Raw genomic sequence first — 14,907 nt, 5'->3', positions numbered from 1 at the left:
ATATTATGTACATAAATGACAGTGTTGACAGCTGATTTAACACAGATATGCTCACTGTACAGTAGTTTACAGACAGACAGGTCTGTAAGCTCTTCAAATTTCAGCGTATTTTATGCTGAAGCAAAGTGTCTAGATGTTACTGTATGAAATAGAACGAAATATGTACAGTACCATTTGCATGAACTTTGTTAATATGTGTACATACTGCACACAATCTGATTAAAGAAAAGAAACCGTCATTGAACCACTGAGTCCCTCATATATATTTATTTTGTTGTAGATATTAGTGAAACCTTTTTTATTCTTATGAATTTAAGTCCATGTAATACCTTCAGTCCCAGGCCTATCACTGTAGGGTTTCTCTATAGACATGTACAGTACAGTATTTAACTGTCCACCTAATTCACTATAGGCTGGATCAATTTATTTTCTTTAATACTCCTCGATCAGATTGTCATTGTGGCAGTGTTAAGTGAAATCACTTTGAAGTAAATTCATCTCGTGAAATTTTCCTCAAATTAAGTCAAATGCTTCCATGAAATTTTCATACTTTAAGGTGAGTTCTCAAATCTTTGTAATGTATTTTATGTACGTATTGAACTTGATAATAACTTATGCACAAATGGTACAGAGAATGCCTGGCAGTTCTTGAATTGAGCCGGATAATCCCATTCAATATTTTTGCCAACCATGTCCCTCCTGTCTATCCCATTTCTCCAACCACTTCCTCCAACCACTCCCTCAATTTTTGCTCCTCTCTATGCATGCCTTTGCCACGGTCCTCTAAGATAAATTAATATCTCAGGGTTTGAAGATTTAACGACTGGTCTTTTCTCTCTTTTCTCAGGGAACTGCTTTCACTCTCAGAGAGAGACAGGCACTGGGTATCCATGGCTTACTACCTCCCGTCGTCAGTACCGCACCCGTCCAGGAGGAGAGGATCCTCAGAAATCTTGCCCACCAATCCAATGACCTTGATCGCTATGTGCAGCTAATGGATCTACAGGTAAATTAATAATAAAAAAAAACAATAATGCATAGATTTTTCTTGGAAGGTCATGGTAATTGGTGGAAGTTAACGGTATTAAGAGTAGATACCATTGCCGAATACATGTGTACCAGAATCGTGATAGTTTCCTTGATTAGAGCTTAATGATGGTGTCGTTGTATTCGTACTTCCTGCAAGTTGTGTTATTAATATATGTATATATATATATATGTACAGTACAGATAATGCGGTACACGTGGTAGTGGAGTCTCAAAATCCCCTTGTTGTATAAATCCGGACGGTTGGTAATCTATCTTTCTGCAAGATGACAGCCCCCATATGCTAAATTTTGTCGGTGTCCCGTAGGCTCGAACCGACCCATACTTTTTCATACGTACGTATACATTCCGTCCACAGGATCGAAATGAGAAGCTCTTCTACAGAGTGTTATGTAACCATCTGGAGGAGATGATGCCCATCATCTATACTCCCACCGTCGGTCTGGCCTGTCAACGTTACGGGTTCATCTTCAGAAGGCCCAGGGGCCTCTTCATCACCATCCACGACAGAGGCCATATCGAGGACATGCTGTCGGCGTGGCCGGAAACTAATGTGAAGGTATTTATTTTGTCTGCATTTTTCGATGCCATATACGTTTTCTATTTTGTCTTTCATTTTGAAAACCTGTTTACAGAACTTTAAGTTAAACCCTTGTGAACAGAGCTGCCAACATCTAGGTTAATTTGAATATAAACTTTGGGGCAATGACTATTATTTATCACCAGTCTGGTTCAACTGTCTTGGATGATAAGAAATATTCATAATTGTTGATATGAGAAATGGTGTTTTTGGGGTGACCACTCCCAAAAAAGTTTTTCTTCGGGTGAAGGGGAGTGGGGAGGGTGCGTAGGAGGCATAAATTAGCATTGTATAAGTTTGGTAGTGAAATTCAACCTGTAGTTTTGAAAGCACTTAGCTATTTGCTTTTCATGTGCATGATAGGTACTAAAGTACATTTTGTTTTCCCTCTCCCCTTCCAGGCTATCGTAGTGACCGATGGTGAAAGGATACTAGGGTTAGGCGATCTGGGTTGCTATGGTATGGGTATACCAGTGGGCAAGTTGGCCCTTTACACTGCCATAGCAGGAGTGGAACCAACACAGTGTCTGCCTGTGGTAATAGATGTCGGAACCAACAACCAGGTGAGAACGTTTGCACTGACATTCTGTTTAATTTTAAATCTGTAAGAATGCAGTCTCCTATATATAGCTTTAGTTTGAGTTGACAACAAGAGAAAGGGAAAACAATTTAAAAAAAAAAAGAAAACAAAAGTGACATGATAAGGAGGAGACAATCAAACTTATTACAACTTGTGGTTTCTTTTGGACCAACCTGTGATGTTAGACCGTTGCATCAAGTGTATGAATCAAAATATTCACTGGATCACAAGTTTGTGTTCTACAGTCTCACATTGTTGATATACTGCAACCACCAAGAATGAGCTGGTGCCCTGTTGACAGGGACTTCAACAGAAATAATGTCATAGTGAGAAACATCTGAATGGGACAACTTAACAGCAAATGATAGTTCTATCATATAAGTAAACTTAACGATGGAAAACTGGCCATGAAATTAGAAACAATGGGCAAAGATCAAAAGAATTTGTGTGCTAGAATGGGATCAAAATTGGTGACCTCTGGGTTACATGCTTGGGGTGTCAATCCTGCCTTTGATCGACTCCTACCTGAGCTTCTTCGTAAATTCTGTTAAGATTTAAAAGAAGTAATTTATGGCAGACAAAAAACGGAGGGCGATGTTAATTAAACATGAGAATATTTCGAAATTATTCGGTTTGCAGACTCTGTTGGACGATCCTCTGTACATCGGTATTCGTGAAAACAGATGCAATGGACAGGAGTATGATGACTTGGTGGAGGAATTCATGACCGCAGCAGTCAAGAGGTAAGATAAGAAAGAGAGAGGATGAGGCATTCAGAGAGCAGCGCAAGTTTGGTCAGTTTCTATGGTGATAGGAATTACTTGATGGTGTTAAGATGTGGTTCCTCAAGTCATTGCCCCATGAATACTTAAATTGTCACATTTTCCAAGGTCTCCAGAGCATTGATTTAGGTCTCTACTGGTATGTGCTACCCACTATATTATAGCAGATTACTTGGGACTATCAGTGCATCCAAGCATAAACAATCATGATAACTGCAAAACATGCAAGAACATAGTGCACCTCATTATGTCTGTTGATGCACATTTAATGACGATGGCTAACCTGTTTATTGGACGTGTAAAAGTAAGAGGGCCTGACGTTTTGATCCTAGCAGGATCTTCTGAAGAGGCCTCTGAAAAGGATCCTGCTTGGATCGAAACGTCAGGCCCTCTTACTTTTACACATTCTCTTACACAAGCTCTTTATGGATAAGCAGTTTGCTAATGGTTTTGTTTTATTTACTCTTGTTTATAGGAAAACGTACATTAACCACTTAGCAAAGAACCTGATGTGGAGAACCAAATATGACACCGTTCTTTCATAATTGACCCCTTGCCAGTAAACAAGATAAAAATACAGACTGCATAAATGTGTAAATTATGTCAATTTATTGTACCATGAACTTTACATGACACTCGCACAATCATCGTAAAATATTTATAATTAATTTCAAATCCTATTTTTGGTATAAAATGCACTATCACAGGCTAAAGTTGAAACTCTAAATCATCTGACAATAGTCTGGTATGAGTTCATTAGGGTAATTTCAATGGCCTTAAACATTTTCACAAGGTTTGTAATTCCCACGTCAGTGTAGGTAACAGTAACCATAAAAGGTGTGTATAAAGATGGACAAAGGTTGCTATGTCTCTGTTCCCCTACTTGTTGAAGTAGGTGTTTTATAGAACTACACAATAGATAGGGTTGCAATAAATATCAGTAGCACTACCTTGCTGGAGGTGAGAATTGCCATCATTAATTGTGTGATAACATAGCCAAGTGAGGTATCTTGTCTTGAAACTATTTTTGACTACACAGAACATTAACTTTTAAATAGTTACCGCACAATGTATGTGTGCAAAATTCTCTGTCAGCTTTGTATAAATTTGTCTGTAATATTTTTGTTTGCATTCTAAAGAATTCTGTCCAGAGTTGCTCAAACAACTCTTAGAGCAATTTTATACCCATGGGAACTTACAGTAGCTTATTGCAGCATGTCAGGTTATGCAAACCTTTTGAGTGACTTTCAACCCTTTTTCAACTCAATGAAAACAAGATGTATTAAAGGCAATTTGACAGTACACTTTGGATTGTCCCCTCACCTGAACCTTACCCAAGAGCATTCTGGTAACTTTATATCTCTGTCCTCCCTCTGTTGACCAGTCCATGTTGAGTCTACTGCATTACTCATCGCACCAAGACAGGTGTCATAATTAAAAAAACCTGTGTTGGAAGCAATGAATCAAATTAATATTTCCTTTATTACTTGTATAAATTCCATGACTATATAGAGAAGCCATCTTGCAAGCCCAACAATGCTGCTTGTAAATATCTTTTCATGTGCTTTATATGCATATCTCCTCAGGTATGGTCAATCTTGTCTGATCCAGTTTGAAGATTTTGCTAATCACAACGCTTTCAGATTCCTGGAAAAATACCGAAACCGATACTGCGTTTTTAATGATGATATACAAGGTAGGTGGTGTCTTACTTTATTAAGAAGAATCTTCATAAATCTCAAACCAGGGGCATAGCTATGATGGGAGTGGGGGGGGGCAGGTGGGGCCTGTGTCCCCCTAAAATGATCACAGGCCCCCATGTGTGGATCAAAAATAATAAAGGGTAAGGGAAAGGCAAGGGAGAGGAGAGAAACTAGGAAGGAATGTTAATATTATGGATACATTTTGCAATCTAAACAAAGTAAAACATTTACATGAAAGTCTAGCTACACCCCTGTCGCAAACTCTCCTCATTCATCTGTGTCATGCAACCATTACACTGCTGCCATAGACTCAATTTATGATGTCATTATTCTTGTAGAAAGAGGTGCAAACAAAAAAGATTTCCCTTTTCTCCCTTTTTTTGTCATGGTGTAGGTGAACAAGAACCTGTGGTTCTATAACATTAATGTTAAGAGTTGCTATATAGTGAAAGAACATCATAACAATAATATCGCATAGAAATCAAATATCTGTCTCTCTGTTGGAAGCAAGCTTTTTGTCATAAGCTAAATGACATATTGTAGTGATGACACTCAGGTTTGCACATTTAGTGCTCTTTGTGAGACCAGTGGATGCAAATAAACTCATATTACAGGAGAGAAGGGTGTGTATCAAACCAAAACGCTTCTCTTCTCTCTAAATCTTACAGGCACAGCATCAGTAGCAGTGGCCGGCATCTTGGCCAGTCTCAGAATTACAGGCGGCAAAATATCAGATAATTTATTCCTCTTCCAAGGAGCTGGTGAAGTGAGTATCAAGTCTTTCTCAGGGGGGCCCATGGCCTCTCCCTTTTTATGAATGAAAATCACAACAAGGCATATGTTCTATCATGATTGTAATTGAGTAAGGGCTAATTTGTTCATAATCTCGCACAAAACCAGAGACTTAGATTGTTTTTTTTTTATTCCTTTTCATTCTGGTAAGATGTCATTCTTCTTCCAAGTGTTTTTAAGAAAGACAACAAGAAAGTCCTGTGATACTGACCATTCTGTCTTCATAGGTCTTTTGTCTTGTTTCATTTTGTCTTGCAGGCTTCTCTTGGTATCGCAGACCTCTTGGTGGAAGCTATGAAGGAGGACGGCCTGTCGGTAGATGAGGCAAGGGCAAGGATCAACTTGATGGACCGAAAGGGGCTCATTACAAAGGTACAAGTAAAAAACTGAATTACATGTATCTGTGTAATCATTGATTACATGGTAAGATTGATTACATGGATAGATCAACTTGATGAACAGAAAGGGGGGGGGCGGGGGGGGGGGGAATCATTAAAAAGTTAAGTACAAAGTTAAGGTAAGAAAAATACGTAGTTATGTAAAATTAATTATTCGTTATGTTCTTTATGATTTTGTGGCTTCAAATGTATAGCATTGGAGGAAAACATGTATGAATAAACATGAATTTTAGGTAAACTAAATTTAGGATCGAAGAATTTGTGTAATCTTAGACTATGACACCATATTCAACGTAATTATCGTTTACTTTACAAAAAGTTGTGACTTAGATTAATCCTCACTTTACACTTTAATGGGTCTACCATTAGTTTCTATTCAGCTATGATTATGATGCAATTAACAGTAGGAGGCATTTTGTAATAAAAATTTGGATGAAACAGAAAAAACAATAGATTGCAATTTTTTTCAGCTGATGTTGCATCTGACCAAATCTGACTGACTTGAAATCACATACTTATTCCTCTGTTCTCATTTTAACAGAATCAATTTTAAATCTACTTCACAGAACCGTAAAAGTGGAGGTGTTACAGAGCACAAAGGTAGATATGCTCATGAAAAGGATGATATGACCGACCTACTGGAAGTTATCAAAACTATAAAACCAACAGCTCTCATAGGTCAGTATCATCAATGACTTGTTTGCCTTCATTTTGCAGAAGTGAAAAGATTTCTGTATTAACCAATTTTTTTGGCTAAATATAACCAAAACAATTTCTTCATCAATATGAAGAACATAGGAACCGTTCACTCATGTTCACCAGTCCCCTTTGTCACTAGACACCACATTCTGTACAGTATCTCAAACTGTCCTGTTGCTAGACTGCGTTATTTACCACAGGAAACCTTAATGTTGAGATAATAAATGTAATTTGTGCATGAGCTTTTAGAAATATTTTATGTTGTCTATAAACATGCAACAGAAGATGACTCCCTGGTATAAAAACGGACTAGCTGATACCATGCAAACTCCACTGAGTGCAAATACAGAGAAGGCAGAGTTTTCCCAAAAAATTAACATTGCTGTTGTTAAGAAATCTTGAATTCTTCAACGGTTGGTATCAATTCTAGTGGCACAAAGATATGTTTTGTCGAGGAAGTGTTTGTCTAGTCTTAACTAGGTCTGGAGATTTTATAAACCTCTCTGATGTGTTACAACTCTCCATGTAGTATTTTAATGTGTTGTGTTCACTTTTGACTTTCATTTAACACATGATTTGTTTTCACTCTTGACTTACCTTAAGCACATGATTGTGGTCACTCTTGACCTTCCTTAAACACATGATTGTGTTCACTCTTGACCTTCCTTAAACACATGATTTGTGTTCACTTTTGACCTTCCTTAAACACATGATTGTGTTAACTTTTGACCTTCCTTTAACACATGATTTGTGTTCACTCTTGACCTTCCTTTAAACACATTATTTGTGTTCACTTTTGAGCTATCTTTAACACATTATTTGTGTTCACAGTTGACCTTCCTTAAACACATGATTGTGTTCACTTTTGACCTTTAAACACATGATTGTGTTCACTTTTGACCTTCCTTTAACACATGATTTGTGTTCACTCTTGACCTTCCTTTAACACATGATTGTGTTCACAGTTGACCTTCCTTTAACACATGATTATGTTCACTTTTGACCTTCCTTTAACACGTTATTGTGTTCACAACCACAGGTGCTGCTGCTGTTGGTGGTGTTTTCACCCAACAGATCTTAGAGACGATGGCCTCCTTCAATGATTCGCCGATCATCTTTGCTCTCAGTAACCCGACCAGTAAAGCCGAGTGCACAGCTGAAGAAGCATACAAGCATACTCAGGTAAATTTACAACTAAACAAAATCAACGGATTTTATAAAGAGTATTTTCTATTTTGATAAAAAACACACACTAACACAAAACAGCCATTCAGTGCACGCCTATCAGTCGTTGATTGTGCTGGGGTCAGCCATTCAATGGTGGCTTTTGACGTCTATCTAAAGTTATGTCTCAACAGTTGAATTGCATCTTTTGCAGTCAGTCTGTCAGTGTGCGACCAGCTCTGAATGTAGATCTCCCGTATGACTAATTCTGCTTTGCGGAGCATTGTATTCAAAGTACCTGGGTCAGTTAATTGTTGCACCAATCTCTGTCTTCTCAGGAAATAACCTTTTTGTACATTCCTTTGGGTTTTTGGGTTGTCTCTTCATTGACATCTTGTAGGTTCACTAGACTCTCTCCATCCCCATTCCAACCCTATTCCACTGGTCTGGTTTGGTACCCAACAAACTTCCAAAGAATAAAACTGATTTCATATAATGATGAATAATTCTGTTCTCTTCTTTGAAGGGTAAATGTGTGTTTGCTAGCGGATCACCTTTCAATCCTGTGACGCTACCCGACGGTAAAGTTCTCCATCCTGGGCAGGGCAATAATTCGTACATCTTCCCCGGGGTAGCTCTCGGAACGATTGTGTTTGGCATCAGACATATCAGTGATGAGATCTTCCTAGAGGCTGCAAAAGTAAGTTTTAAGAGGACGCATAAATTTTGGCAAACATGTTTCCGTCTTCATACGACACGACCATCAACTTTTAAGGCGTGCCCCTCCCAATGACTTTTCTTTTAAGTTGGTAGAGATGATAGCAAGGACAATATCTCAAGTCAGAGAGAGAGAGGTATTCAGAGATTGCTTCCACACAGCTACCATGAACATTTGTAAGTGTGTAAATGTGGTTGCCACTCTTGAAATCAACAGGTATAGAAAGCTTGTATTAACTGCGCTCCACTCCTACTTGTCTTGACTCTACTGTTCCCCTTTCCCATCTTACTAAGCCTGATAACTTGTAATATTTTAGTACTGCACCTCCTTAGCCCCATCCCCTCCCCCCCTCCCCCAACACGGGTAATCGCCCATCACCTCCTCATGAATATACTATTTGCGAAGTTTAGATGCCTTATTCTGGTGATAGTCTTGTTTCTTTGGAAAGTCACATTTTTGGACGTACCCCAAGTAAAGAGGACTACTTAAGATTTCATACTGGATGGATATATGATTACTGCGTCTAGCAGACTAAGTGGACCAAATGTTATTTTAAATTTGATTAATTTATTTATCAGTGGTGGGCAGTTCAAATAAAATGATGAGAAATGTGTGCTTTCAATTGATAATATAAAAATACAAAGAAAATTTGTTCCCTTATTTTCAAGTGATATAAAGACTATTACTAACAGAAAGATAAAAAATGGTCAAATTATCTACATGTGTGTTACCTGCTACATTCTGAAAGAATCTTCTGAAAGAAACATCTGAAAGAAACGGAAAGTAACATTCTGAAAGAGTAAATGTCTGTATCATTTCACTTAACTACACCTGAAGTTTTGTAAATACAGTACTACTACCTACCATACTGCTGTGAGTGCTTAATCACAAACCTGTGTTATCTGAACCAACATTGCTCTTGCAACAGCTGTGTAATTTCAAGGTATACATAAATATATACATATATTGCAAACATTTCTAAATTGATTCAAAATTACAACACTTCCTTTTTCAGGGTAAAACTGCGTACAATTGGTTTTTCTTTGAATGAACCTTCTTGGAATGCTCCTTTTTGGAATGCTCTTTGCGAATTTCTAAAATTTCCCAGTCAATTTTTCCATTTTTAATTTACTTAAACATTTTTGTTGTAAGATTTAAAATAATGAACAATGCTACCCTTCCATTCCACCTCAAAATGTCTCCAAAGAGAAAGTAAGATGCTCCATTTTTTCACAGCATCCACGAATGGACAATGCAGGCTATAAAACTGTTTGTTTTCTCCAGCAATCTGTCTTGATTTTTCACGTATTTCATTAAGGTGTTAGTAAGAGCATATCCATCTATGTTATAGTTCTTTCTGTGTTAGCTTTTCTTGAATCATCCCCAGATAAATCTCTTAACTACCCAATACTGTTATGATTAATTTTTTGCTCCTTTTTTTGCCAGACTTGTGCTAGCCTGGTCACGCAGGAACATCTAAATGAAGGTCGAGTCTACCCTCCTTTGGCAGATGTCCGAGAAGTCTCTGTCAAGATCGCCACACAGGTCGGGGAATACGGATACAATCACGGCATTGCATCACTTTACCCAAGACCAAGTGACATGGAGTCGTACGTCCGCCAACGAATGTACAGCTACGACTATGAAGCTTTTGATCCCAACTTTTATGATTGGCCAAAGACCGCATAGAGATATATGTTAGAGGCCCTTGTATAAGAAATGCACCTGAAATAAATGGAACCCTTGCTTAACCAGAATAGCTTTATTGAAAGTTGAGTGGAGTTTTTGCCTTTTCCCTCTGTGAAATATTTGATCCGCATTGCCAAAAAGACAAAAAAAAAAATATCTCTTTTAATGTTGATGCCATTGGATAACATCTGCATTGTAAGGCTACATTGAGTGAAATGTATGGTTAACATTTTCCTCTCAATAACATCCATTGACTCAATAGAAAGTAGTCTGGCTGTTTTCAAAAAGTGAATAAATTTGATGACAGGGCCATGTGGAAGGTGTAGAATGCATTTGCACTGAAAGTACAGAAAACCTGTATGTGATACTTAGTTGTCAGTTTTAATTTTAATGCCAAAATGTTAGATAAATTTTCACATTGAAAATAAAAAGGTGGCTATTCAAGGTCCAGTTTGTTCTTTTTCTTTATGGTGGCATTAAGTCAAAGTCTTCATAACCAGACAATGCGGGCTGAAACCTCGTCGGAGGGAAAAAAATCCCCCCAAAATATAGTTATTTGATAGAATGCCCTGCAATTGTAATTTAAGGTTCATCAGTAGAGGTTGTTAGAAGATGGATCAATTGCTTTTTCTATTTCTTGATGCTTCTGATATCTTCTTAACTTGCTGTGATTGCCACATCCCTTTTCCTATATTTCACTAGATTTTACCTGTGTGGTGTCTCCAAAACGTAGATTCAGCCGCAAATAGTAGAACATTAGAAACTTTGCATTTATGCCAAAGGTAACCATTATTGTAACATTTTCCTCTCCCCCCCCCCACGGCCCCCTCCAACCAACATATGTCTTCCTACTTCAGATCTCACAATTCTATTATTCAGTAGACTTTGGTGGATGTTAGAGACCGATGTATTCTTTAATTTCCAAATAAGGATCATTCTTAAAACTACATCACAGGAGAAGCGTTTAGCTACCCAACATCAGTGAGAAAGAGAAGACAAAATACAAACATCAGAAGCTTCCTTTAGGTTCCTCGTAATTTAAAATGCCTGACTTTTGGAAGTTTCATGAAATTTTCGCACAAATATTATATGGATGGTGGTCAGTGTAAGAAGTTGGAATGGAAATTGTGAAATTCAGTGTTAAAAGTGAAATTTTGTCGTCAATGGTCGGTAATATAGACAGCAGTCATTTTTCGATCCTGTTTATATAAGCAATATATCAATTTTTGACAACATGATGAGAAAAATGTTTTTTAACTTTTTAATTTACTTTTCTTTACAGAGCTCTTTTGAAAGTAAAAAGAGATGGTAAGCCCATTCTGAGTGGTTCTTTGGTGGTGTTTGCCATAGCATCATTCTGTAAAAATAGTGATGATTATCTAGAACATGATGGTTGGAACATTTCCCAGAGTTCATTTTTTTAATGATTATCAAATAAATTCAACATTATTTGATACCTGCTTTAGTTTTGACTATTCAAATCTGTGGTGAGCAGTGTGATCAATAATGGATGGATCCAAAAAGAACGAAAACCTCACTGCTCTCCATACTCCCTGATTCAGGCAGGAGTCACTCGGAACCTGAGTCATTAGTGAAAACATTTTGTGAGCTCTTCTGAAGGTTAGAGAATATCTACACGTTCTTTGCCAAATGACTCTTTTGTGTTCTCTTCGTTAACCTCTGTAAAACAATTGTGTTCACCCCCACCCCCGAAATGGCTTCATCATTTGAACATTTCCCTCTCCTGAGTTTCAAGGTTTTACTTTGAAGAGTGTTGTGTTGTATTTGAATACATGATGGCATGACAATAACTTACTAGCAAGACAAAAGATTCGACTATGCAAATCATAGACATTAACGATCAACAAAGCGCCTGCATTGTTGGTGTCGATAATTAAATGTGATCTTCAGGTTTGATTACAATCATTTTAGTATTCTGTTGATATTTGAACAAACGTTCCAAAATGTCATTTTTCATGGTAATGTTTTATGCACAAAGCTGTGAGGAGTATAGAGAAGGTGCTATTATTGTTCATATTTAAATAATTTACCTCTCTGCCAAAAGGGAGTGTGTTTTATTCAAATATTATATGCTGGAGGAAGCAATATGCATATTTATCATCTTTGTTGTTTCCCCGTGGTGAAACAATTATATTGCGGACTGTTAAAGGTCATATATACGAAAATAAGTAAGATTTTAAAAAGGAAAATTTACTGAAATCAATATCCTTGGAAACAAACGTTGGTTTAGCTTAATCGTAATTACCACTTCAAGAATTATTCCATTGTGTCGTTGAAATTTTTTTTAGAGAGGAAATGAAAAGGATATATGTCATAGTGATGTATAGGTCTGACAAGCTAGCCAGTTAGCTGTAAGTTAAAAGGCATGTGGCAAGTTGGATGACTGAGTAATTGTAACTCAAAGATGGTAGATCAGTTATCAATTGAGAGGTAAGGGCTTGTCCCACCGCACCCCCTTGCCCCACCCTCTTGCTAATGGGTCAAACCCCACCTGTCATCACAAAGTTACAACCTGAAGTTCTTGCGATCTAGTGGACCTCAGAATAGTTTTAATTTCAATGTGTGCGTGTGCTCTCTGATTGCATCATCAGTGTATTTTATTAAAGGAAATGTGTTCAACTGTTAAAATGATTCTATAGGAGATTCTGCTGGAAATGGGAAAAAAACTTTTAATGGGCCATTGAATGTATGTATGTTTTTAATGTGTATAGTTGACGTGTTATAAATGTGATTAAGAAATGAAGTTTAAGTTAGTTCAATACCTCTCTGACAACACGATACTCGTTTAGTGGCTTCCATTTCAAGAAAGAAAACAGTTTGTGGTGCCAAAACCTCCTCAAAATTGTTGTTTATTTCCGTCCAGGAATGAAACTGCACGAATATCCAGTTTGAACGTATCTGTTATAACAACTAGGAAAACTGCAGTTGTGGAACTAGCATTTTTAAATTGAAGACTTATTTATGTAGGGAGAGATTGGCGGGGGGGGGGCAGGGTAGGGTAGGAGGACAGGAGAGGGGAAGGGGGGTATTAAAATTTAAATGTACCATATCATACGATAGGCTGCATCAGCTACTACCCGTGAAAAAAAGTTCCGTTAGGGTAAATAGTCATTGTTAAATCATTTATTAGTGTGTTTTCTGGATAATTTGCTCACTGATTATCAGCAGAAAGTTAATTGATATGATTTTAATAGACCTAAAATAAGAACAGAGAAACGAACCACCTCCTTTGCGGGTGTTTAGGTAGACGTTTTGATGCATTTTTCCCCATTTTTCCTGAAATCTGTTTGCATAATTAGACAAATGTTTTGCAACTGCAAAGGGCAAATAATGTATGAACCCTGCCTTTTGGATCGTAATTGAATGCACCGAGTGGATGTATTGGGGGGCCATTTTCAGGAGAATCCCAATTGGGCCAAAATTCTTATCAGTTTATGCTAGAACGTTAGCTTGCTTAGCCGACATCAAAGTTATTGTCTGGTAGATGTATCTCGTGTGGTACCAAACGCCCCCCTCCGCCCGCACTAATTTTTTTGGTTATGGGTATGGTTAGCCCCATGGAGGGGGAGGGGAATAGAGGGGTGAGGATGTAGAGGGGTGGTCAGAACGACGTAAGAGTTGTGTGATTTTATGGTTTGTGTTTGCTGTTTGAAACATTGTTGGTAATAGCTTATCACTTTGAAATTATCCACCGGCGAATTTCGGGTATACTGATGTCATATTCAGTTTAAAAAGTTTAAAATTGAGTCGGTGTGAAGGTGATTAGGCCTTTTGGAAGTAACAATATATTGAGAGAATTTATTTAACGACCATGTAATTGGTATTTATTGCAATAGAAATTTATAGATGTTTGAAGCAGAAACAAATGTTTAAGTGTTGTTTCTTCTTTCAACCGTTTCAATTGGAAGTAAATATATATTGTTAGATTGTTATAGTTCTGAATAAATGTTACCTCCAAATATCCAGAATATTGTACATTTTTTATTCCTTGCCGGAGGCACAAGGAATCTATGCGATGGTGATGGCAAATGTGTGTCGGTGACACTTGCTTGTAAACACGGTAACTCAAAAAGTTCATGGTGGATTAACTTTATACTTGGTATGTGCATTCGTATCATCGAGTACAAGAACCAAATTGCTTACTGTGAAGTTCAGTGGTCATGTGGGGTCAACAGAGGTCAAAGCTTGAAAATTCGTAAACACGATATCTCGAAAAGTACATCTTTCTTGAACTTCATACATTGTATGCAGATCCAGCATGATGAATATAAATGTAACAGTTTCAATAATTGAATTTCATTAAATTCACTCTTTTAATTGTGGAACTGAAAACATATTTAGAACTACTTTTTCTGTGTTAATGATTTCCGTTGGATTATGGTGTTGAAAAACAATTAGGCCCACGTTAAAAGGGATTATGGTGTTGAAAAACAATTAGGCCCACGTTAAAAGGGATTATGGTGTTGAAAAACAATTAGGCCCACGTTAAAAAATTAATCTTCAATGGAGGTTGGTCTGGGAAAGGTAACAACGGAATGGGTTGGCGGGGGAGGGAGTGGTGTTAATAGGATGCTGAAGGCAGGAAAAATGGATTGATCCGAATATTTTGTTACTAAAGGTCATGTAGGGTCACCAGGTGTCAAATGGGAAGGTAACAATGGAATGGGTGGGGGAGGGAGTGGCATGCTGAAGGAATGAAAAACGTATTGATCCGAGTATTTTGTTATTAAAACT

General features: G+C 37.5%; 2 protein-coding genes across 3 annotated transcripts in view; one reads left to right on the top strand and one right to left on the bottom strand.

Annotated features, from left to right (window-relative positions):
• Nucleotides 1–14,134, top strand: part of LOC139962805 (NADP-dependent malic enzyme-like) — a 29,029-nt gene extending 14,895 nt beyond the window's left edge. For both annotated transcript variants that reach the window (XM_071963147.1, XM_071963148.1), the window contains exons 2-12: nt 848–1,006; nt 1,406–1,606; nt 2,029–2,190; nt 2,847–2,950; nt 4,576–4,685; nt 5,361–5,458; nt 5,743–5,856; nt 6,449–6,560; nt 7,621–7,763; nt 8,272–8,445; nt 9,910–14,134. In XM_071963147.1, the coding sequence (XP_071819248.1) occupies nt 848–1,006; nt 1,406–1,606; nt 2,029–2,190; nt 2,847–2,950; nt 4,576–4,685; nt 5,361–5,458; nt 5,743–5,856; nt 6,449–6,560; nt 7,621–7,763; nt 8,272–8,445; nt 9,910–10,152 (1,620 nt within the window). In that variant the 3' untranslated portion in view covers nt 10,153–14,134. The remainder of the gene's footprint in view (nt 1–847; nt 1,007–1,405; nt 1,607–2,028; nt 2,191–2,846; nt 2,951–4,575; nt 4,686–5,360; nt 5,459–5,742; nt 5,857–6,448; nt 6,561–7,620; nt 7,764–8,271; nt 8,446–9,909) is intronic.
• Nucleotides 9,207–14,907, bottom strand: part of LOC139962803 (uncharacterized) — a 34,028-nt gene continuing 28,327 nt past the window's right edge. Inside the window, exon 24 of the mRNA XM_071963144.1 lies at nt 9,207–9,230. The gene's annotated coding sequence lies outside the window, so the exon portion shown is untranslated. The remainder of the gene's footprint in view (nt 9,231–14,907) is intronic.

The sequence above is a fragment of the Apostichopus japonicus genome, chromosome 21 (assembly GCF_037975245.1).
Source record: "Apostichopus japonicus isolate 1M-3 chromosome 21, ASM3797524v1, whole genome shotgun sequence".
In the NCBI taxonomy this organism is placed as follows: Eukaryota; Metazoa; Echinodermata; class Holothuroidea; order Aspidochirotida; family Stichopodidae; genus Apostichopus; species Apostichopus japonicus.
The sequence above is the reverse complement of the archived record's forward strand: the minus strand, read 5'-3'. Positions and strand labels throughout refer to the sequence as shown.